At 52.1% G+C, this 23,080-nt stretch overlaps 1 protein-coding gene across 1 annotated transcript; it reads right to left on the bottom strand.

The window, feature by feature from the left end:
• Positions 1–420: 420 nt before the first annotated feature.
• IPO13 (importin 13) lies at positions 421–19,514 on the bottom strand. The gene is made up of 20 exons (XM_006839676.1): positions 19,292–19,514; positions 16,906–17,642; positions 11,550–11,690; positions 11,309–11,450; positions 11,036–11,202; positions 10,694–10,814; positions 10,460–10,607; positions 9,900–10,081; positions 9,787–9,813; positions 9,458–9,592; positions 9,154–9,297; positions 7,490–7,570; positions 6,919–7,056; positions 6,638–6,734; positions 3,964–4,016; positions 1,679–1,745; positions 1,532–1,590; positions 1,295–1,384; positions 885–1,066; positions 421–786 (listed from the first exon to the last, which is right to left on the bottom strand). The coding sequence occupies exons 1-20, from the start codon at positions 19,373–19,375 to the stop codon at positions 690–692; spliced, it is 2,892 nt and encodes a 963-aa protein (XP_006839739.1). The 5' UTR covers positions 19,376–19,514; the 3' UTR covers positions 421–689.
• Between the last annotated feature and the right edge of the window lie 3,566 nt (positions 19,515–23,080).

Here is a 23,080-nt window from a genome sequence, read left to right as displayed (position 1 = left end):
AAAAAAGAGAGAGTTAAAGGAAATAGAGGTAAATCCTGTTAACTGATGGTACATGAAGGGGATTGTAATCATTGTAATGAAACAAAGTATATGATTTGTTGAATGTAAAACTGATGATCTGCTCTGTGATCCTTCACTCAATTTATAATACAAAGTTAAAAACAACCAAAAAAACATCCCCTTCCATTCCTATCAATAAAGAAACTCCCTCCATGCAGGCTTTCCTCATGACCTCTGTTCTCCCAGCTTAACATGACAGTTATGGGCTAGATAGCCTTTGTCCAGGGCAGAACAAGGCAGGGCAGAGATAGGGGACTAGTACTCAGCACTGTTGATTAATGAATGCACGCATGCCCACAGTTTGGGACTAATTTAGTAGGAGAAGATTGTTGCTCTTACTGTAGCCCCTACAACATCCACAGCAATGGTGGTGTTCGGAACAGCTCCAGTCTACGCAGCTTGGCTACAGCACTGCCTCTTCCATCCTAGGAGCCAGACAGTGTGTTCTCACCCTCCCTCCCTACCAAGGCCTGAGTCCAAGCCTCCGCCTATCCTTCCCCCAGGCCTTCTGGCCTTGCCCAGTTCGGTAATGGTGGCAGCAGAAAGGAAGCAGAGGCAGCAAATGAGGATCCAAGTTTACTCTTTGGGGATAGAGACGGGCAGGGAGGGGTGGGTGCACGGCGTGCCCCTCAGTAGTCAGCTGTGTAGTCTGTGCCATGTAGCCCCCGGCACAGCAGCGTGAACTCCTTCACCATCTCTTTCACCCGCCTCTTGTTCACTCGTTCACTGGAAGGAGGGAGGGAAGGGAGAGCAAGTTAGCTCCATCCACTACCTCCACCTCCTCCTTCCTCCCCTGAGCCAATGGTCACCCCAGCTGTGCTCACCGAAGGATCTGTTGGCTGAAGGTGTCCTTCTGTTCAGGGCTGAGGCGGGCAGAAGGAAAACCAGGAGGCTGCAGTGCCTCTTTAATCCACATGCTCAGGAGACTAAAGCAGTGTTTGTTTAGGGCGAACAGGATGTCAGCAAAGCAGTCCATGAGGCTGCGGGAGGCCTGGCCCCCAATGGCCTGAGGGAGAGGGGTTTCTCAGTACCACCAAGCCTGACATGCCCTCCTGGCCAGTTCCCCAGCCAAACTGGACATGATAAGTGAGTGCTGCTTTTGGAGAGCCAGCTGATCCTCACAGCAACACAAACAACTCAGTCATTTAACTGAAGAAGCAGAGGCTCTGAGAGCTGAGGTAAGCAGAAAGGTAGACACCCGGCAGTGAAGGCCACCCCAACCACTCCGTCTCACCTCTAGCACTGCTATGAGCAGCATCCGGCCGTCTTCCTGCACCACCTTCCCCACAGGTTCCACTTCCCCACACCGAGGCAGCAACTCTGTCTGCAGAGGATGGACAGGCCCATTAGTCCCAGTTCCTTTCCACCTCTCCCCAAAGACAAGGCGTGTAGACCATGCCCTGCCCCCTAGAGTCCTGGGGAGGACAGGGCTGGGTGTGGGGCGGGGTACAGAGGTCAGCACAGAACTCACAAAGAAGCCACAGGAGGCCTTGACAGTAGGCGCCTCGGGGAACTTGAGGGCCAGCACAGCTGCAGGAGAGACAGGCAGATTAGATGGAGCCAGAGGATCTAGGGGAGCTGGAAGGCCCAGGCCCACCTGTCCACCTGCCCCACTTACCACATTGGAATACAGCTTTGACATCCAATCGTTCACACAGGAACAAATCTGGCTTCCGCTTCAGGGCCTGCAGGAGGTGGAGCTGGTAAGCCCAGCCCCAGCCAGCTCCAAGGGCCAAGCCCCCCCACTCACCTGCCCCCCCAGCCCCCAACTCCGTGCATCACAGGTAGAGGCTGTCAAAATCAGTCACCCAGCCATTTCTGGGGGAGCCAGACCACCCCAGAGTCGAGCAGGTCAGGAGAGAAGCAGCTCAAGTGATGCTGTGCCCGTGTATGTGTACATGAATGCACAGGTGTGTGTCACAGAAATTGGAGGGGACGCAGTGCAGAACCCTTAGGTCCCAAGTCACGTTCTGAGCAAACAGCTCCACTGCCCCTCCAGCCAGGACAGACTTCCTGCAGGCTCCAGGCAGCCAGCAGTGACTTGGTCTAGATTCACAAAGGCTGTCAAGGACCCCCAAGTTGGTCAAAAGGGCAGCAGGTAGATGAAATGGCAGCTGGACATGCAGCCCCCAGTCCAACAGCCCCCTCCCATGTCCCACCTGCGTTTCTCAGGCAGCTTCCAGCTCCTGCTCAGGAAAAGGGGGAGGAGGGTGGAAGCCCTGGAGCCGCAGGCCCACTTTTTACTCAGGACGCCCTATGTCCAGGTCCTTCTCAGTCAGATTGACCCCAAGAGCCAGTGCTGCCATGTGTGAGGGGAACGGATGGTCTACCCCAAGTGGTACCAGGACAGGACTGGCACACCCTGGGATCCCAGGAGATGCTCTCCACAGCTCCAGCGGTCCTCAAGCACTGCAATAACCCCAGCCCCTGCAGAGCACACAGACCCCTACCCCTCAGCTCTTCACTCGTGTGCTAACATCCCACATAGACGTAGCCTCAAACACACCTCCATCACAGCCTTCACACACACCCCTCCTCACAGCTGCACCACACCCTTACTATATGTTCACACATGCAGACCACGTCCACACACGTCTTTAATCCACCTCCCATTTTCCAGCAGATCTACACTCTCCCCACACACCCATCCGCAAATACACTCACCTCCATCCACACCCCAAAACGCACTCCCAAATGGCAAATTCCAAGGCAGCAAGCACTGTACTGGGAACATGGTGGCTCCTTAGGTTAAGCACTGGACTGCAAACCACAAGATTGGTGGTTTGAGGCCATTAGCTGCTCCATAGGAGAAAGATGAGATTTACAGCCTCGGGTCACTATGAGCTAGAACCAAGTCAATGGCATTTCACAACAACAAGTACTGTATCATGCCTACTTCGGCTCACCATTATCTCCTCAGCACCTACTGAGTACCAAGTATGTATTACACACTCGATCAACAGGTATGGAATGATCGCCAAAGAAACACCCTATTCCCAAACCCACAGGAGCCCCCAAGACACAGAACCCCTCCCCACTGCACCTTCCACACTCCCAGTCCCGTGTATCTTCCCAAGCACACGTACCCGTATCTACAGACCTAACAGTCCTCTAATATATGCTCAACACATCCCAGTGCCTAAACTGCATCAACACCCAGCATGCACCACTAACACAAAATTTACCATGCACATCAATACATATATCCACACTTCAACTGCACACTCATCCCAACACCATGCACATACTACGTACAGCAGTTAGGTGATTTCGGTTGCCATTTCAAACCCAGACTCAAAACATACAAAATAAGGTTCAGCACTCTTAGGCACACACCAAACACAAACACAGCCTGGCATGGTCTCCAATGTAACCGGCCTCCCACCTCCCAGCAGCGGCACAACCTCTCCAAAAGCCCAACTCTGGGCTCCACGGCAGCACATTCATCTTCGGCCCCTCTCTTCGGAGCTCCTCCCAGACTACCTCTCAGGAGCAGGCTGGGGACACTGAGGCAGGCAGTTCCCGGCAGGAGCACGGGGACAATGAACCCCAGGTCCTTCAACTCCAGCCCTACCCCTGAACTTCCTGGGCCACCCAGCTACTCAGGAGCTGCTGAGCACAACCTCCAACCCTCCTCCCTCAGGCCAACCCAGCTCCCTCCCTCGGGGTTCAGACTCTCCCTCGTCCTTGTAGAAGACTGAGCTAGTTGAGGAGGCAAAGGGGCACTAAAGGAGGATGTTGGGTTGTCAACTTCCACGGAAACAGATGAAGAAACTCTATTCAACTGAACAGAAAAAAAAAAATTTGTCAACAGAAAGCTAAAAATAGGCTTAAATTGAATTCCAACATAAGAGAAAGAGAAAGAGAGAGAACAGAACGTGAATGAATAAAACTAAAACACACCTGTGCCAGGAGTTGCATAAATGAATCAACAATATCAGGATGATCCCTGGGCCCTAAAATATAATAAAGATGGAACTTAAGAAAAAATTATACAAACAGCAACTCAACCTCATATAGTTATGTGGGACTGAGAGCCTGCAGGCAGACAGCGTGGGGGCACATGAGCAGCAGGAAGCAAGATAAAGAAACAAAACATACAAAAACCATGAACTGGGAGAAGCCCAACAGAAAGAGACGGCAAAGTGAAGGACGGGCCTGCCCAGCTCCCTCCCCAGGGACCATCCACCTACTCCCCACTTTTCCTCAGGCCAGTCCCCTCAAGTGTTCCTTCGGTGCTCCAACACCGCAGGGCTCCACAGAGCTGGAGAAAAGACCCCCACACTCTCGTTGTAGTGTCTGGCAGGCTGGCCCCTACACCGCTTTCTAGTATAGTATAGAGCTCCCATCACCAGCCATGGAGGAGCAGGGTTAAGGCTGCCTCTTGAGGGTTGAGTGCAGGCCCTGGAAAGGCCAAAGCAGTAAGACAGGAATAGGCGTGCCTCACTCCGATGGCCTCAGGGCTCTTGGCTTGGCTAAGGACAGGACCTACTGGGGACTCCTTCCTGAGCAGGGCAGTGTGCTGTGGGTAGACTGTACAAACCACTGGCAGGGTCTATGGGAGGATACCCTATAATTATCTGTATCATGAGGCCAACAATGAGAACCCCACCCCAGCAAAGCCCCCTCCACATGGATACAGACTCAGAAGAGAGCCAGACTCACGGCTAAGGACCAGCTCCCGCCATCTGGACATGGAGAGGGGGAAACCAATCAACATGGTACCCATGGTCTAGTGGGAGGGCAGAGCCCAAGGAAGGGGTGGCCAAGGTGGCCAAGACTGGGCCAGCATAGCAAGTAAGGGGGTCATCCTGTTCAGCAAGACAACAAACAAACCCTACATATATGATGTTGGACACTACTATGCTTCCAGTTCTGATGGCTCCTATGAAAAGAACAAGGTGTACACCAGGATCCCCTGCTCCAACTGCTCCACTCTCAGGAGGATGAGCACCATGAGCATCTGCCTAAGGTACCACTAAGTAGTTGTGTGATCTTGTGTGAACCACAAATGCTTGGTTCCCCCATTTATAAAGTCATTTACAATCTCTGTCCAGTTTCCTTCTCTGGACTATTAGGAGAAGCCACTGATAAAGTCCATCCCTTTTACATTTTATCTCCAAGTTATTCAGTTTCTGGAAAGTGTGGCTCAATGTGGCCTATGCATGGATCCCACTGCTGGACAGAAGGTACAATGTTTAAGCAGGTGGGTCAGACCATGAGAGAAAGGTTCCGAGGGCAGAGAACTGTCACCCTCCTTTATTCTACAATGTCTGCTCTCTGCTGGCCTCATGCTGGACACTGGGGAGGCAGAGAAGAGACCCAGACGTGCCTTTGAGGAACTTAGTCTAGGTGAATGATGCTGTATCAGCAGTGGGTACACAGGGCACTTTCAGCAGTGAGTTATCACAGTAAAGGGTGCAGGACTCAAATGGAGCAGGGTAAGGAAAACAGCATGCCTGAACAAGGGCAGGAGAGGACACTGGGAGAAAGCAGGCACTACATCTCGTGGGTGGGAATGGGACATTAGCCCGAGGGCAATGGGGTATAATTAAACAGTTTGAAGTCAGGGAGGGAAAATGCTCAGCTTTATGTTTTGTGAAGAACATTACACTGTATTGTGTAGAATGGATTGGAGAGAAAGGCAGCCGTCAAGGAAACCAGTGAAAAGGCTGTAGGAGTGGTCTAGGTGAAGACCAAAGCTGAGGTAGTGGCTATGGAGGGAGGAGATGATTGGGTAGATTTGAGGGATAGATTCTCCGTGACTGTATACGAGGGGTGAGACAGGTGGTATTGGGGATGACCATCCAGAGGCTGAGGCCAGGATTACAGGACCAGGCACAGACGACATGAGGAAAGGACACTCTGGGCTCCAGATGAAACCCCTGGTAAACCTCAAATCCAGGACCACAAATCCTGGCAAGACTCATGAGGCTGGCTGAGCAGCACCATTTCTTCTGCATGTGAGGAGCCCAGGTTAGTAGGGAAAGTCTCATGGAGGGGGCCACAGTGAGGGGCTGAGGCTATAGCCAAAGATACTTCCTTGGCTTTGGACCTAAAAAGGAAAAAGCCTCAATGCGGGGAAGGAAGGTACCCAAAAGTTGTAACAATTCTATCAAGTATACAAAGTTTCCATTTCGCAGCTGTGGAAACAAAGACTCAGCTAGTGTAAGTGATTTGCCCAAGGTCACACAACTACTTGGTGGTGATGCTATTAGCATCTAAGTCTACCTGACTTCAAAGCCCCCACTTGCCCTCTTTCACTATATCCCAATGAGAAGGAGCCAGCCTGGCCCCTGGGTCCCTCAGGGCCTTGGCCCCTTCCCCTCTTCCCCATATCCAGACTGACCCTGAACCCAGCAGGCAAGGAGAAGACATCATTCACCCTCGTGTCCACTTCCATCTATGGTGTTAACTATTTGTAAGGTGACAGCTGTGCTGTGTTTGATTCTGTGAATTCCCATCAAGTCCAGTGTGTGACTCAAGGGACACAGGAGTGTGGGCAGCTGTGGCTCCCCAGTCAGGGAAGCAGAGGCAGTGCAGTCACGCAGCAGCAGAGACCCAGGCCAGGACCTACCTTGCTGGAAGAGAGTGAGCGTGACGGAGGTGACGAGCAGAAAGAGGGCCTCGATTGGGGGAAAGTGAGCAGGCTCATGGGCAAAGATGTGGACCAGCTACAAAAAAGCAGGGAATGCTGGTCAGCTGACGCCCAGCCTCACCAGGACAGGTCAGTACCCCTAGAATATGAGTGGGGTCCCCAGCCAGGCAACCACATACCCCACCCTACCTCACCCCTGGAGAAGCAGGCAATTCATCAGGATGAATCCAGGGCACTAGCTACCCCATCTCGAAGCCTACCTGTCGAGTGAGGTCAAGAGCAGAGGCCTGGGGGATAGTGCTGTACATCCGACCCAGCATCTCACAAAGCTGTGGCACCATGGGGGCAAAGTCATCCAGCAGCGTCTTGACAGACTTCTCAAAGATAGCGCACACCGCCTAGGGAAGAATGGTCACAATTATCCGGAAGCCTACTGAGGGCCCTCCCCTGTAACCCATGCCTGACTTTGCAAACTAAGGGAGGTCAGCAAGTCTGAGCCTCACAGAGAGGCACAGGATAGAACTTAGTAACCTAACTCTTGCTACTGACTTCTCCATCATTTCCTCTCAAGGAGCATCAAACCCTGAATTCAAGATGGCAGGTCTCTGCTGTTCAGCTCACCCCTGACTCTCACTCATCCCCAACATCATGGACCTTTCATCTAGCACGTCTTGTGGTTTTAGAGAGTTCTGAGTGTACTTGTATCTATGGGGCAGGATTCACCTTCCCTATTCCCTCCAGACCACCACAAGCTGAAATGGGGCAGCAACACCCCCTTCTCTACCTCTGAACAGAGCCACCATGGGGGCAGACAGTGAAGGTCGGGCTCACCTCCACCACCTGAGCATCATTCAGCCACTTGCTCAGCACCTTCTGAATGAGCTGGAAGACTTGCTGCAGTACCACCACCACCTGAAAACACAGGGAGATGTCCCCACTGCCAATGTCATCAGCTGGGAACCGTCTGGTAGGAATAGGTAGGCCAGGAGTTTAAACCTATTACCCCAGACTGCTCAGTGAGGACTCATTGCTGAGGAGAGAGAGAGTACTCCCTGAATCCCCTGGGAATGAGAGCAGAGGCCATCCTGGATTCTAGGGGTCAACTCAGAGGAAGCCATGAGTACTTGATGAGATTATTAAAACCTTGTAACTTTTTTTTTTTTAATTAGTTCCTATCACTTGTTTTGTTATTGTTGTTGTGTGCCGTGGACTCACAGCAACCCTGTACAGGAGCAAAAAGCCTCATCTTTCCCCCATGGAACAGCTGGTAGTTTTAAATCCACTTCTACTTAGTGCCAAAAGCCCCTGAGCTAGTTCTGCAGGAAGTGAAGCTGCTATCTCACTTCAGACAGCTTTATTGTAAGGAGCCCAAGGATGTGCAGATACTGGCAGGTTATGGTGGGCAGCCTGAGAGGTCCTAGCAGGTGAGGAAAGACAAGATGACAATTACTACAGAAGATGGGTCTCTGTGGGAAGACAGTGGCCCAGGCTTGGCTTGGAGCTAACAGAGTAACTAAAACTGAGATGAGGTTTTAGACAGAGGGACCAGGATGCTTGTAACTTCCTTTTCTCCTATTCTGGCATCCTTTTCTTCAGGAGAAATGTTAGAGGAGGCACTGGAAACAATGACACAAGTATTCCCTCACACTCATACAGAACGCTATAGTATAGAAACTTCCTTCACTCAAGACTACATCTGAGACAGTTGTATGTGGTGAGCAAGTCAGATTCCCACAGCCACAGTTTTTTTTTGTTGTTGTTGTTTTAATTGGGTCCACGGCCACAGTTTTGTATGGGAAGCTGAAGTTTGATCCATATCAAACATCTTGTAAGTGGTCCCCTCTACTCCGGTGCCCAAGTTGATCACAGTACTGATCACGCTGCTTTGTAACAACCTGTTTATGTATTTTTTTCTCTAGCCTGGGAGCAACTCATTGTTGTTTGTTGTTAAGTGCTGTCAAGTTGGTTCCAATTCTTAGTGACCCTGTATAGGGTTTCTGAGAAACAACTGGTGAGTTTGAGCCACCAACCTTGAGGTTCAAATGACCTTGTGGACAAGTGCTTATCCTACAGCTTCACATCAGGAGCAACTCATAGGCAACAACTATGATGTGCTGAGCATGTAAGTATCCTCACCAACTACCGGGGACAGTGAATTCTGAAGCAGAATACCCCAGAGCATTGGAAACTGAACAGGGGCCTGTCGTTACATCACTGGCAGGACTGAAGGATAGTGTCAGCATTTCCCACAAGGTTGAGGAACTATAATGACATCAGTCCCATTGGGCTGGGGACAAAGACAACATTACCCATGGGCTTGGGTAAGACAATGACATCACTACTACAGAGCTGGGGGCAATGATTAGGTCATTCATGGGGTCAGTGGACCTAATGGCATCACCCCCATGAGGTCAGGATAACAAAGACAACATAACCCATAAAGTTGGACATTCCCACAGGGTTGGGGGAACAATGGCAATGACAACATCACCCACGGGGTTGGGTCCCTGTGACACTGGCAGCTTCCGGAGCTCAGAGCCTTCATGTTCATCCTCATGGTGACTGACATCCAGCGTGGTAAAGAGGTTGGAGAGAAGCCCCAAGATGTGGACAATGGCCAGCTTGTTGGAGGGATTGGGCTATGAGGAAAAAGAGTCAAGCTCTGGATCTACCAGCCCCAGCTTGGCCCCCTGGCCTCAGCCTTGACTGCCAGTCCAATTCCACCCCTTAGCAATCACAGCCCACACAAGGGGAGGCCTGAGCCCCAGCCCCGCTTCCTGGCCCCCAGAGCTCACTCACTATCTCCTCTGCCAGCTTTTCCAACTGCTGGATGTAGGGCGAGATGAGCGAGTGCAGGTTCTTAAGGATCTCCTCCACCTGCAGGGCCGACAGCAGGAAGCCCAGTGCCTGCATCAGCCACATGCACTGGCTCGTCTGTGGGGCAGAACATGAAGGGTCAGTCCCTGGGCCACATCTGGTTGAGGGTGGGAGGAGAAAGAGCCTTTTGGGGAAGGTTCCCAAGAACACAGAATAAGGGAGGTGTAGGGGAAGGAAGAACACAAAGTTTCTGGGATACGCAGATTCCCATGACAGTCCCGAAGAGCCCTCTAAAAACATCGGAGGCGTACCTTGTGGATCTGTTTCATCAGCACATCCTGGAGGTAAAGAGCGGGAACATGGTATCAGCGCAGTGCGGAGTGTGCCCTGCAACCTAGCACCACCCCAAGCCCAGCCTGCGTACCTGGGAGACAGCCACAATGTTGGCAGCATAGGGTGGCAGGTCATACTTGCACTCTCGACAGATCTTCTTGAGGGTGGACACAGAGGAGACAGAAAGCTCAGGATTGCCTAGGGCATGTAGTACAAGGGGCAGAACGCTGTTGATCATGACGGGGTGGTCAGCCAGCCACTCAGACAGAGCTCCTGGGGAAGGAAGGGCGAAGGGAAGGTTTCCGAAGTGAGTCGGGCTGGTTTTACACTGTCCTTGCAAGGCAGACAGCACTCTGGCTTGTTGCAGCCTTGCATAGAGCAGGCACCCCAGGACAGAATGAGCAAATGTGCAGGTACCTGCTCAAACATGAGCTTCAGAGATAAGAAACAGGAGGGGGTCACCAACATGGGCCAAGCACATCTGTCCCACCGACAGTGAACTGGCCTCACTGAAATGCAGCTCAAAACATGCCAAAGCAGTCAGCTGGCTGCAACACTGATGATGTGTGTGGGCCTGTGTGCTTCCCCAATGATGGCAGCCCCCAGCAGGCTGGCCGCGCTGGGCCTGGGTGTGTGTGTGTCGGGTCTCACCGATGGTGAACATGACAGTATCTGCCAGCTGCACGTTGCTGATACTGATCCGCGGGATGAGGCCGATGAGCCCGGGCACCACATCAGAATAATTGACGTCGATGGTCTCCGCGATGGACTGGAAGCCATAGAGCAGGGCCTCTGTGTGCTGAGGAAAGAAAGTTCCATAGGCTTGGCTGACGAGGTGGGTGTGACGGGGCTGGGAGGGCTGGGGGAATCAGGCTTGGGAAATACCTGCCAGGAGTAGGGCTCCTCTGAGCTGGTGAGCAAACGGCCCAGCTTGTCATAGAGGTTGCTGAGCAGCTCTGCCCCCAGCATCTCATAGACATACATGAGCGTGTCTGAGATGTCCACCCTGAGAAGCAGATAAAGGCCTTACACACTACTGGGATCCTGCCCCCAAAACCAGTAGCCATCACCACCTCCCAACTAACCACCCCACCCTAGTACCCGCACAGCCCCTGAAAGAGAGAATGGAACCCCAGGATTCAGGAAGCCCAGCATTGGGCCCCACCCCTGGGTGTCTTCATTACTTCAGGACTCTGGTTAGAGCCAGGGTTAGCCGGCTACCATCACCTGTAAATTCGGAACTGCTCCTTTTCATCCGAGGACCAGAATCCATACTCCTCATCAGACGGGAACTGGGCTTTGTGCAGGAGCACATCTACCAGCTGGAAGTAGACTGGCCGGTACACCTGCTGGTACACAGCCTGCTTCTCTGCCTCAAAGGACAGAATGTCATCCTGAGGAAGCCAAGAAAGAGAGTTTGCTACCTTGCCAGCAGCCATAGAAGCCCCTGATCCACCTTCAACCACCAGCCCAGTCCTAGTGGTAGCCCCCTAGACACACCTGCAGTGTGTACCAGAAAGTGAGAGTTAGGGAGCTGGTGGTCTCATTGACAGGATAGTGGCCAGGGATGCCCGTACAGAACATGATCATGTTGACGAGTGCCAAGAAGCTCTGCCAGTGCTCCACTTGGTCCAGCAGGGCCCTGAGCAGGGGTAGAGGAGGACACAGTAAGTCATTCTACCTCCCACCACCCACCTCTTAGATAGTTCTGCTAGCCCACCCCAGCTGCCCCCACTCTCACCGGGAGTGGTTCTCGCCCAGGGCCACAGCGATGCGACAGATGCCATGAGAGGTCTCCATGTCCCCATTTTGCACAGCTTGTCGCAGTTGTTCTTGCAGTCCCAGCACCAGCGGGATGAGTTTCAGGAGTGTGTTCACATACCTGGAGGCACGGGGGTAAGGAGGCCCATCAGAGCTGGCTGCCCCATGCCCCACCAGCTCTGAGAGACAGGCAGTCCCCCTGCCTTCCGTCAAAGCCACCTTCCACACATCAAATCCTAAGGAATAAGGAGGTCAAGGCTCACACAACAGCTTCGATGCTGCCCATGGTGGAAAGAACCTTAGGCGAACCTTAGTCCCCTCCAGGATGACTCCCAAAAGGAGGAGGTATGAGAAGGTCAGTGTCAGGGGAGAGGAGCAAGAGTGAGGAACTGAAGAGTTCACAGAGCCCTGGCAGACAGTAGTTCATGAGGAGTCAGATGGCAGCAACAAGTCTGAAAGCCTCAGTCTTCATCATCCACTCCACCCCCATCACCAGATTTAACTCCTGTGCAGTCTGCTAGCAACAGGAAGGGAGAGATGCAGGCAATGAACTCAGAGCTCTGAGACAAAACGGACAGGACTTGGAGACTGACGGGGCTGACGGCATGGGGAAGTGTCAGGGCAGCTCTCAGGTGGCTAGCTGAACTATTTACTGAGACCTGGAGGAGTTCTGGTGGCGCTGCAGGATAACTGCTAACCACTGGTTGGCAGTTCAAACCCACCAATCGCTCTGTGAGAGAAGATGAGGCTTTCTGCTCCTGTAAAGTCTTAGAACCATCTACCGGGTCACTATGAATCAGAATCTATTCGATGGCAGTGACTTTGGTTTTGGTTTGGAAGGCCGGTGGAGGAGAACAGTAAGACCTTGAAAGGGAGGGAGGAAGGCAACGAGGTCATTATGAGACAGCTGAATCAGAGGCACCTGAGTTTGATCTGCAGGTGAAAGTGTCCAGAAAGAATTGGAATACAAAACCTGAAGCCCAGCAGAGACATTAGAGCATGAGCTATCGACCTAGAAGGCGTCAGCAACAGTGGTCACTGAAGCTACACAAGTGGTAAGAATTGCCCAGGGAGAAAGCACCGAGTGAGAGAAAAGCAGAGTGGGTAGGTCAGAGCCCTGAAGCACAATGATCCCTAAAGAAGGAAACTGAGGGAAGACCCCCCAATCCACTGTACCCCTTCTGCAGTCTGCTCTGGGGAGACCAGACGAGGCAGAAGACAAGAGACGCTCAGCTGGATCAGCTGCCTCAGACCTCGGCTGCCAACCAAAGTGTTGTCACCCTAGTAACTGACGGAGGGAGAGGGGGTCTGAGGGTCCAGAAAGAGTTGTATTTTGACTTTCCCCAAGCAGGCAGCTAGGCAGATAACCTCAGGGGCAGGATGAGAAGAACAGGGAGAGGCAGCCAGCCCAGGAATGTGGCTCCTTCTCCACATTCTGATGGGACAAGGCATCAATATCAGGATCCCTGCCCCCTGCCCAAGCCCAGAGACAGCCCCAGAGGGTGCAGTCTAGAGACAGCTGGGATAGCTTCAGTCCCATGACCCTGACACCGGCTGCACCACCAGACAATGGGCACCTTCAGGCCAGACTATGGCACAAAGGGCAGGGGTAGGGCCAGGGCCAAGGCCATGGTCTGTGCACTCCTGAGCAACTGAGAGAGAGGCAGGGGGTCACGGCCTCTTCCATAGCATCTCCACTGCTTGTGTCAAGACTCCCTCACACCTGCCAAAATTCATGTAGGCAGTAGGTGCTTAATGAGGGGTCTTATCGTATCTCATCTGAGCCTCCCAATAGGGTAAATCAAGGACAGCATAGCTCAGACAGGCTCAGAGTTTACTCAAGGTCATACAGCAAACTGGAGGCAGAGTCCAGGTTGAGGCAGTCCTTCAGGTTGCTGGCTTCTCTTCCAGGACTCAATCTGCATGTCCCTAAAGGATGTATGCAGATCCAACTCTGGGAGTCTGCAGCAGACTGCCTAATTCACCTTCTCTCCTTCAGTCCCCAGTAAGAAGTTTTTCCAGGATTAAAAACCTATTTCCAGAGGAAAAAACTGGAAGAGAAGAGTCCAGCAAGCAGTATCAGTGAAGGCAAGGTGGCCTTTGTCCTGACATCCAGCCAAGGGGAGGGTGGATGTCAGGACACCTGGGGAAGGCAGTGCCTGGGTGAACCTGGAGTCAACGCCACTGAAGGTAACTTTCTGAAGCCAAAGTGAGGAAATGAGACTAGGCAGAGCAAGGCCCAGGACAGAGTTACTTCCTGGAGCTCTGACTCCGGCTGAGTGCAGACTGCCCTTGGGGGAAACTCCTGCACCTGGGCATTGGGGCCTGGGGCCTGTGAGTGGACACGAGGACAAATTTCAGGCCCAGAGATTCGGTGGAAGGAGACAGCAAGGATGTCTTAAGGTATCAAACTAGGACTGGGTTCATGAAGCCTGGTTCTGGTTGGTCATGCAAGCAGCGAGGGACAGGGATGTAAGACTCCTTGCCTGCCCGCTCATACAGAGCTCAGCCCAGACCTGCAATTAGAGCTCCAAGAGCAGAGCTGAGAAAATGGGGAGAGTTGCTAAGCAACCAAGGGGGCTGCAGCCAATGGGCGCCCAGAAGGCTATGGGTTTCCCTCACTGGCTCCTTGCTTGCTCATTCGTTCAGGGAAGAAGAGGCATCAATTACCTGCCAAAGTCCCCTAGAGACCAGCCAGGTGAGTAAGCCTAGATCTGGCCAAGTATGCCCCATATCAACCACCCACCCGTGAAGCCCTGGCCACTTCCCCTTGGTCACCAAGCTGTCTAAGCCTAGTCAGTATACTCTAACTTTAAGTTGGTGGTGTTATTGTTGTTATGTGCCGTGGAGTGGGTTGTGAGAGCGGCCTTAATCTAAGAACTGGTATCCACCTCAAACTAGGAAACTGGGAAAGGGGTCATACTCACTACATGGCAATAATGACACCAAATACTAGCAACTGCCACCAATGGAGCAATTAATTCCTGTGTGCCAGGACCTCTGTGAAGGCCCTCACAGGCATTCTCTTATATGCTCTTCATACCAAAGTATGGTTTATTGATATCATGTTTGGTAAGGTAGAGGGTCAGAGACAAAGAGGAAGACCTCCAACGAGACGGATTAGCCAAGTGGCAGCATCGATGGACTCAAGCGTGGCAACAGTAGTGAGGTTGGCCCAGGATCAGACAGTGTTTCGTTCTGCTGTGCATAAGGTCGATGAGTCGGTACCAACTCGATGGCACATAACAATAATAACAAAACAGCCAGCCCTGATACACATTATCTTACTTAAACCTCTACAATAACTCTGTGAGATCAGATTACCCAAGGCCTCAGATACAGAAAGTGGACCATCTGCGATTCAAATTCAGACTTGATTTATGTCAAGGCTTGAGTGATCAACTACTCCCCCATGTGGTCTCTTCCCATGGTTTCTCCCCTCCAACTCTGCCAAGGATCTCCCAAAGCCTTCTCTCTGAAGTGTCAGCATTAGTTCTCTAGGCTGTCCCTTTCCAACCCTCTTAGGCAACTTATGCCAGTTCCTCTGCTTAAAATTCTTCAATAGCTTCACATCATCTTCAGGATAAAGACCAAAGTCTTTGGCTTGGCTGACTAAGTCCTACATGACGTAGGCCCTAATCTTCTCCCATTCTGGCCTTTAAACCCTGCTGTCTCCTCATAGCCACAGATCACTAGCTTCACCAGGTTCTCTCCACCATCCCCTTGCTTGGGTACTTTCCAGAACATCCAGAACGTCCTCCTCATATCTGGCCAATTCCTACTCAGCTGTCACGTCGTCTGAGAAGCCCTTCACAACCCCCGGGGGGGTTGTTCAATGTCTTCCAGCCCTCTACTTCCGCCATCAGGTAGTCATCACATTGGCTCCTAGACTGTGAGCTCCTGAGGCACACAAGTCAGTCCCATTTACCTCTGTGCTCTTCACAGGGCCCGACACATAGCAATTGCTCAACAAACATTTGCTAAACACACACATCCTTATGATGACCTTTTGAGGCCATTCAGGGTATCATCTCATGCTGCCCACCACATTCCTGCTGTGCCCCCTGAAACCTGGAACCCTCCCTCCTCTCCCATCCCTTTGTTACTTAGGCAACATCTACTTTTCATTCATTCCAGAAATATTGAGTGCTTCCATGTGCCAGGCACAATGGTGACAAAATAAAATGACAGACTTCCCGTACTCACAGAGCTGAGAAACTAATGGGAGGACATACGTTTATTTATAATGACGAAGCTCTGGACTATGAGCCACAAGGTCCACAGTTTGAGCCTGCCAGCCACTCCATAGGAGAAAGATGAGGCTTTTGCTCTTGTAAAGATTTATAGCCTTGGAAACCCTGTACAGGGTCACTATGAGTCAGAACCAACTTGATGGCACTTTAATAATAACAACATCCTGTGTTAAGAGTTGAGAAGGAAAAATACTAGGAGCTCTGGGATAATATATTAGAGAAAACTAAACTTGGTCTTGGACTGACACAGTGGCTGCTCCAATGAGCTCAATCACAGAACAAAGTGAGGATGGCGCAGAATCAGGCAGTTTCATTCTGTCATGCATACGGTCACTATGAGTTGGAACCAACTCGGTAGCACCTAACAACAACAAACTTAGTCTTGAAAATCATTAAGGACATCTCCCGAGGAAGCGAAGTTTATGCTGAGCTCTAAAGAGGGAGGTGAGGAGAGGAGTGCTCAGGCAGAGGCCAAGTACATATGATGGTTCCCATAGAAAAAGCACAGGGCTCTCAGGGAACTGACTAGACCGTGTGTGCAAGTACAGAAAGCAAGGAGCAAGGCATGAGATGAGGTCGATACCTTGGTCAGTCACACTAAGGATTCTGAACTTTATCCTAAGAGCAGTGACAAATAGCTGAAAGGTTCTGACCAGAAAGGAAAGACTGAATCCTCCATTTTCAAAAGTTCACTCTGGCTGCTGGGTGGACAAGGATGGGCCTTAGAGTAAAAACCAGGGTATGGGTGAGAAAGCTCTGCTGTAATCTGGGGAGAGATGTGACAGCTGGGACTATGGTGGTAGCAGTGGGGATGTAAAACAACAGTTTTATAATATGGCCTAGAGACAGAACTGCCAGGACTTGGTGACTGACTGGCTAAGAGAAAGAAGAGTCAAATATTTTAATAATTCATTACTGATTAGTTGTTTAATGTGTGCCTCCCTCATGAGGACAGGGACCAACTCTTGTTTAGCTCCTGGCTGTATCTCTAGCATAGAAACAGGCATGCAATAGGCACCCAATCAGCGTTTTTGAACACATGGCTAGATGGTTGTGTAACTGGGCAGGTGGGGAACAGCTCACCTCTGGGCGTCAGGCTGTGAGATGGCATTGACAATAGCCTCCACACTGCTGTCAAAGAGCTCGGAGTCCTGCAGTGCAGCAAAGGCAGCCTGAATGAGTGCCTCACAGTCCTGCAGCGGCACCTCCAGCTGCACCCAGCTGGAGAAGCACTTGAGCACCTTCTGACGAACACAGCTGGGGGAGCTGGGTTGCTGTAACAGCTGCTCCAGCAATGGAAAGACAGCTCCACACTCCACTTCCAGGCTGGCCCGCACCAGCCCTTTGCGGTACTGGGGCAGGCGGCTGGTCTGGAACTCCTCAGGCAGCACTGTCAGCAGTTCAAGCAGGGCCAGGCAGCGGCCCTGGCCATCCACCGGTGAGTCCTCAGCCTGGAAAAGCCGTACCATGTCGGCCACCGCACATGGCCAAGTGTCAGGCATCATGCTGAGAGCCAGGGAGGCCAGCGCCACACAGAGCCGAGTCAGCACAATCTTGGAGCCACTGGCAAAGCGGGTGATCTGGGTGAAGAGCTGTGCCTTTAGGCTTTCATACTGGTCAGTGGGGATGTCACTCCAGTAGCGAGAGATCTTGATGTGCAGGGCACTGGCCCCAAAGTATTGAATCTCGGGCACCTTGTCGGGCTGCAGTAGCTGCCAACTGAAATGCCAGGCCTGTGGCGAGACCTGGGCCTGCATCAGCCACTTCTGAGCCAGGTTCTTGTTTTCAATGTTGGGGTCATAGTAGAGCTGGTGCAGCGCCTGCAGGACAGCACAGGACTGAGCAGGTGCTGGCCACTCTGGATTTGGTCCTGCAAGATTTCCCTACTCCCTGACTGGGGAGACGGGCAAGGAGGTGTGTTTCCTGGGCCCAGGGTCCTGCTGATATCTTGGGAGCCTGAAACTTGCCCATGCTCTACCATATTCTCTGCTTGAAACAAAATGCATGGGTTCAAAGAGAGCACCCACAGGAAAGCAGGAAAAAAGGAGGCTGAAATCCCTGAAGGGGAGGCACTTGAGATAGAGGAAGGTCCAGGTGGAAGGAATGACCCTACAGGGAAGGAGACTGAGAAGAGCATGGAGTAGCCTGAGGGGCTGTGACCCTCTCCCGCACAGCTGCTCTTACCAGCTCCATTCAACTCCCCCAGGATCACCCTGAGGTCATTCCAGATGCTGGCACCAAAGCCGTGTGAAATCTGAGCAGGCCTAGACTTTGCCAGCCAGCCCTGGGGCAGAGACATACTGGAAGGGAGAGGGAGAACAGCCCTCAAGGAGCACATGTCAGGGTCCAACAAGTCAGTCTAGAGAAGCCTTGGCCATAGTTGCAGCCTTGGAAAATGTCTAGCCTAGAGCTCTCAACTGGCAGAAGCCCTAAGGCCCCAATTCCACAGGGGCTTCATGCAGTAAGAAAACAGTGTTTTATCTCCTTGGCAGCACATGGAACATTGCACCACCATGCCAACACTGCCCAGCCCTAGGGGGTGGGAGAGTGAGGCCAGGATCCAATCCCTAAGCAAGCTCCACCCAATGAGGTTTAGCCCTATCTATACCCCTGCCAGCCAGTTCTGGCCACTATTCCTTGTCTGGCCCTTCAGAATACTGAGGCAAGCAAAGAACAGAAGCAGACAGGATGTAATCTCAGTTTGGCATGGCAAGCGGAGTTCAACCATAAGGACAGAATATCTGCAAACATCCTCTGCTTCCCAGCAAGGTGGCCCCAGACATCTCCCCATTCAACCCAGGGGCATGCATTCCAGTAGAGAACCAGAGAAGAAATTCCAGAAAGAGGTGGACTGGACAGTAGGCCAGCTTGAGGGGAGCATATGGGGAGACAAATAAGGCAGGGTCCTGTGAGGGGGTCAGCGGGGCCAGGCCCTTTGGACACAGCACAAAATAAAGGGGACAGCCCCACGGCCACCTGCTCAGGGTTGTTCTGGGCTTCATCAAATGAATGAAGCACCCTTTTCCAAGGAAGAGCAAGAACAATCCAGACTGTTTTCCTTCCAGACTATTTTCTGAGCCCGAAGCACAACAGTTAGAATCCAGGACCGTCCAGCCTCAGGATGGTTCACGGGTAATTGAGCTGCAGGGCTATTGGGCTCCTGGTTTCCTTCTGCACTGCTCATGCAGTTCCCATGGCGCTGGAGCATAGCCAGTCTGCTCCGAGGTCTAAGCCATCAGTTCCCTGAAGGGACCATCCTAAGACTCTAGAGTATCTGTCCAAAGGGGGACTCTATCCAAGGAAGGGCAAAATAGTCTATGAGGACACTAAAACGGCTGTCCTGCCCAGAGAGACAGCAAATGCCAGGTGCTCTGGGGGCACCGTCCCAGTAGGCACCCAGCCCAGGCCTAATGTCAGTTCCCAGAACTTCTGCGCTGTCACTGGAGTGCCCACCCCAGGGCCCTCATACCTTCTCCACGTTCTCCACAGTGAAGTCCAAGGCTGATGCTGCTCCAGCCCCTGCAGCCCCTGGCTGTTCCTCCCGCCGCTCCATTTTTGCTCTGCCCCAGCCCCTTGGCTGCTGACCCCCCGCTAGACCCCAGCTTGGGTACCCAAGGAGTGATAAGGTGACGGGGGCCCCAAAGCGGGCATGGCTGCCGAGGTCTCCCCACTTCGGTTGGGGGTGGGGCTTGCCAGAGATCAAAGGGGATGTTTTCTAGGAGGAGACCCACAGTGGAGGGCCCGCGGAGGAGGCAACCTTCTGAGAGGAGTTATTGGGCCGGGGTCCCAATGGTAGGTCACGGCTCTGCCCACAGAATCCGTCAGTGGAGCTCATGGGGGAAGGAGGCCTGTGAAGGAAACCGAGCCCCTGGCCCTTGAGGGATCACAGGGTTGATGACCTGTACCTACAACACCCTCGTCAGGAGTTGCTCTCCGATCCTATAAGGTCATGGGGTGGGGGATCACAGGGGAGAGAGCCTTTCGCGGGTTACGGAGGCGTCCAAGAAAGCGCAGGGGTGCAGCTTAGAGAGCTTGGGACGAAGAGTCCGTAGAGTTGGGGTCTGTGGCAGGTTCCCCTCCGCTCCGCCAGGCCCACGCTGTGCTCACCGCCCTGCTCCGGCCCCTCTACCGCCGCTGCCTCCGCCCCAGTGACTGACAGGCGAGCCGGTCCAGCCGGGACGGGGCGGGGACCTTGGCGAAGAGCGGGCTGCCCCGAGCGCCTGTCCCAGGCTCCGCCGACTCAGGTCCCCCTGCCTACCCTGGCCCTGTCCGACCCGACACAGCCCAGCACGGCCCAGCGGAACTGCATGGAAACTCATTCCGGGTCTCTGGCCCTGTCCTCGCGCCAGCCCGCGCGACCCCGAGCAGGCGTCGGAGCGGCGCGTCGCCTGAGGTCCCCATCGAGTCAAGGCCCTACCGCTGTGCACTCTGGGGATTGTAGTCCACGTTGCTCCTAGCCAGAGGGCGGTGCCTGGCGACGGCGACCTGGAGCACGTGGGATTCCAGCCTGCCTCAGGTCTACCGCGGACTACGGCACTTCCGGACAGGCCGCCGGGGGCGCTGCGGAGCAGACCCCAATCAAGAGGCTGGTGGGTGGATGTGGGAACCTGGGCTGGAGAATTGAGGAACCTAGTTTACTCTGGTTGATCCGCTGCGGATTTATGCTCCGGCCCAGGAAATGTTGGGGTCGTCTGAGGAAAGGAACTGAAAAGGATGGCTGGCGTGACCACCCAGAGCGCAATCCACATACCATGGACAGTGCTCGGAGAATTCCTTAAAGTTTTAGGAAACAACTTCCCCTTTTGAGTACGTAATTAGAATAAGAATAGCCTACAATTAACTGCTAGGAACAGTATTTTGCATACCTTAGGTCCACTTCTCTCTACAACTCTAAAGCGGTTGTTGTTATTAAGTGCCTTCGAGAATGTTCCGAACCATAGCGATCCTGTGTAGGATTTCCAAGGAGCGGCTGGTGAGCTTGAACCGCCTAACGTACAGTCCAGCGCATTATCCCGCAGCGCCTTGTTTTTACTTCACCACATTCAGATAAGAAAACTAAATGGTGTGGCGCTGTAGGATAAGCGCTGGACTCCTACCTCAAGGTCTGGTTCAAACCCACCTACTGCTCCTCGGAAACCCCATACAAGGTCGCTGTTAGTCGATGTCACGTAACAACAATGAATCGGACCAACTGGATGGCATTTAACAACAATAAGAATATTTTGCGATTCCCTGAGTAGCCCAGAAGGTTTGTTGTTATGTGCAGAAGGTTTGTTGTTATGTGCCGTGGAGTCGGTTCCGACTCATAGCGACCCTATACAGACAGGGTTTCCGAGGCTGTAAATCTTTACGGAAGCAGATAGCGGAACCGCTGGTAGTTTCAAACTGCTGATCTTGTGCTTCACAGTCCGATTCGTAACCACTACGCTACCCAGAGCTCCTTAGCCAAGCAGGTTGTTGTTGTTGTTATGTGCCATCGAGTAGCGACCCTGTATAGGGTTTCCGAGGGTGTAAATCTTTACGGGAGTAGAATGCCTCATCTTTCTCCCGCGGTGCAGCTGGTAGTTTCGAACCGCTGACCTTAAGGTTCGCAGCCCGATTCGTAACCACTACGCTACCAGAGCTCCTTAGCCAAGCAGGTTAGGCGAACCAAAAGACTGGTGATTTGAATCCACCCGAGTGGCTGAGAGGAGTGTGGCGCTGTAGGATAAGCACTGGACCACAAAATCGGTTTGAACCGCAACGTCGGCGGCGGATTAAACTCGTCTGTCACTCCTCCTCGGAAACCTTATACAGGGTCGGAAACGACTCGATGTCTGAGAAGAAAGGCTTGGTGATCTGAAGAAATTGCAGTCATTGTAAACCCTAGGGAGCACAGTTCAACTATGAAACACATGGCACCTTTTTTAAGCATATGTTGTCCCCAGACTCAGAGCGACCCTGTATACGTTTCTCAGGCAGTAAATCTTTACTGGAGCAGAAAGCCTCAGCTTTCTCCAGCAGAGAGCCTGGTGGGTTTGACCTGCAGCCCAATACATAATCCACTACAGTACCTGGCCTCCTAGACCCTCTTAGGTAGTAAAATGTGGCTATAGATCTGGTCTGCCTCGGGGCCAGAATAAAGCAATTTCTGTGATGCTGCCTCTCATCACTCCAGTGTTTTTCCTTTGTTAACATCTGCCCCAGCAAGGTAAAAATCATAATTAAAAGAGAAAGGACTTCTGTTGTTGTGGGTAGGTGCTTTCCAGTTGGTTCTAGCTCATGGTGAGGGTGGTGTGCCATGGAGACGGTTCCAACTCATAGTGACCCTGCATAAAGTTGCTGAGGCTGTAAATCTTTACAGGAGCAGAAAACCTTGTCTTTCTCCTGTGGAACAGCTGGTAGTTTTGAACTGCTGACCTTTAGGTTAGCAGCCTGACTCATAACCAGAGCTTCTTATGCACAACAGAATGAAACATTGCCCAGTTCCTTCACCGTCCTCACATTTGTTGTTTGAGCCCATCCCTGCTGTCTCTGTGTCAACCCATTTTGTTGGGGCATTCTTCCTCCCCATCTTTACACTGACCCTCTACTTTTCCAAGCATGATGTCCTTCTCCAGGGACTGGTCTCTCCTGATAACATGCCTGAAGTATAAGAGATAAAAATCTCACTATACTGGATTCCGCAAGGTCAACAGTTCGAAACTACCAGCTGTTCCACAGGAGAAAGATGAGGCGGGCTGCTCCGGGAAAGATTTACAGCCTCGGAAATCCTGTGTAGGGTAGCTATGATTCGGAACCGACTCCACGGCACATCACAACAACAACAAATCCTGGATTCTAAGGAGCTATCTAGCTGCACTTCTCCCCAGTGAGGAATTTTGCCTTCTTTACATTGAGATGAAACCCATATTGAGGGCTGTGATCTTTGATCTTCATCAGCAAGTATTTTATGTACTTTTCATTTTCAGCAAGCAAGGTTGTATCATCTGCATAGCACAGGTTGTTAATGAGTCTTCCTCCAATCCTGATGTCACGTTCTTCTTTATATAATCCTGTTTCTCAGATTATTTTCTCAACATGCAGATTGAATAGATATGGTAAAAGAATACACCCCTGGCAGACACCTTTCCAGATTTTAAATCACTCTTTATCTCTCTGGTCTGTGTACAGGTTCCTCATGAGCACAATTAAGTGTTCTGGAATACCCATCCTTCCCATGTTACCTATCTATAGTTTGCCTATAGATAGATAGTTTTTGCATAGTGAATAAAGCACA

This window comes from Chrysochloris asiatica, unplaced genomic scaffold (genome assembly GCF_000296735.1).
Source record: "Chrysochloris asiatica unplaced genomic scaffold, ChrAsi1.0 scaffold00026, whole genome shotgun sequence".
Lineage (NCBI taxonomy): Eukaryota > Metazoa > Chordata > Mammalia > Afrosoricida > Chrysochloridae > Chrysochloris > Chrysochloris asiatica.
This window is presented reverse-complemented; position numbering and strand designations above follow the sequence as displayed.

What these genes read in the sequence shown, in the direction of transcription:
- IPO13 (XM_006839676.1), bottom strand. Translation starts at nt 19,375, where the DNA reads ATGGAGCGGCGGGAGGAACAGCCAGGGGCTGCAGGGGCTGGAGCAGCA. An exon ending in CTTTCTGGTACACACTGCAG is followed by an intron (nt 11,203 to 11,308) that starts GTGTGTCTAGGG and finishes TGGCTTCCTCAG; the next exon opens with GATGACATTCTGTCCTTTGA. An exon ending in AGGAGCCCTACTCCTGGCAG is followed by an intron (nt 10,608 to 10,693) that starts GTATTTCCCAAG and finishes TTCTTTCCTCAG; the next exon opens with CACACAGAGGCCCTGCTCTA.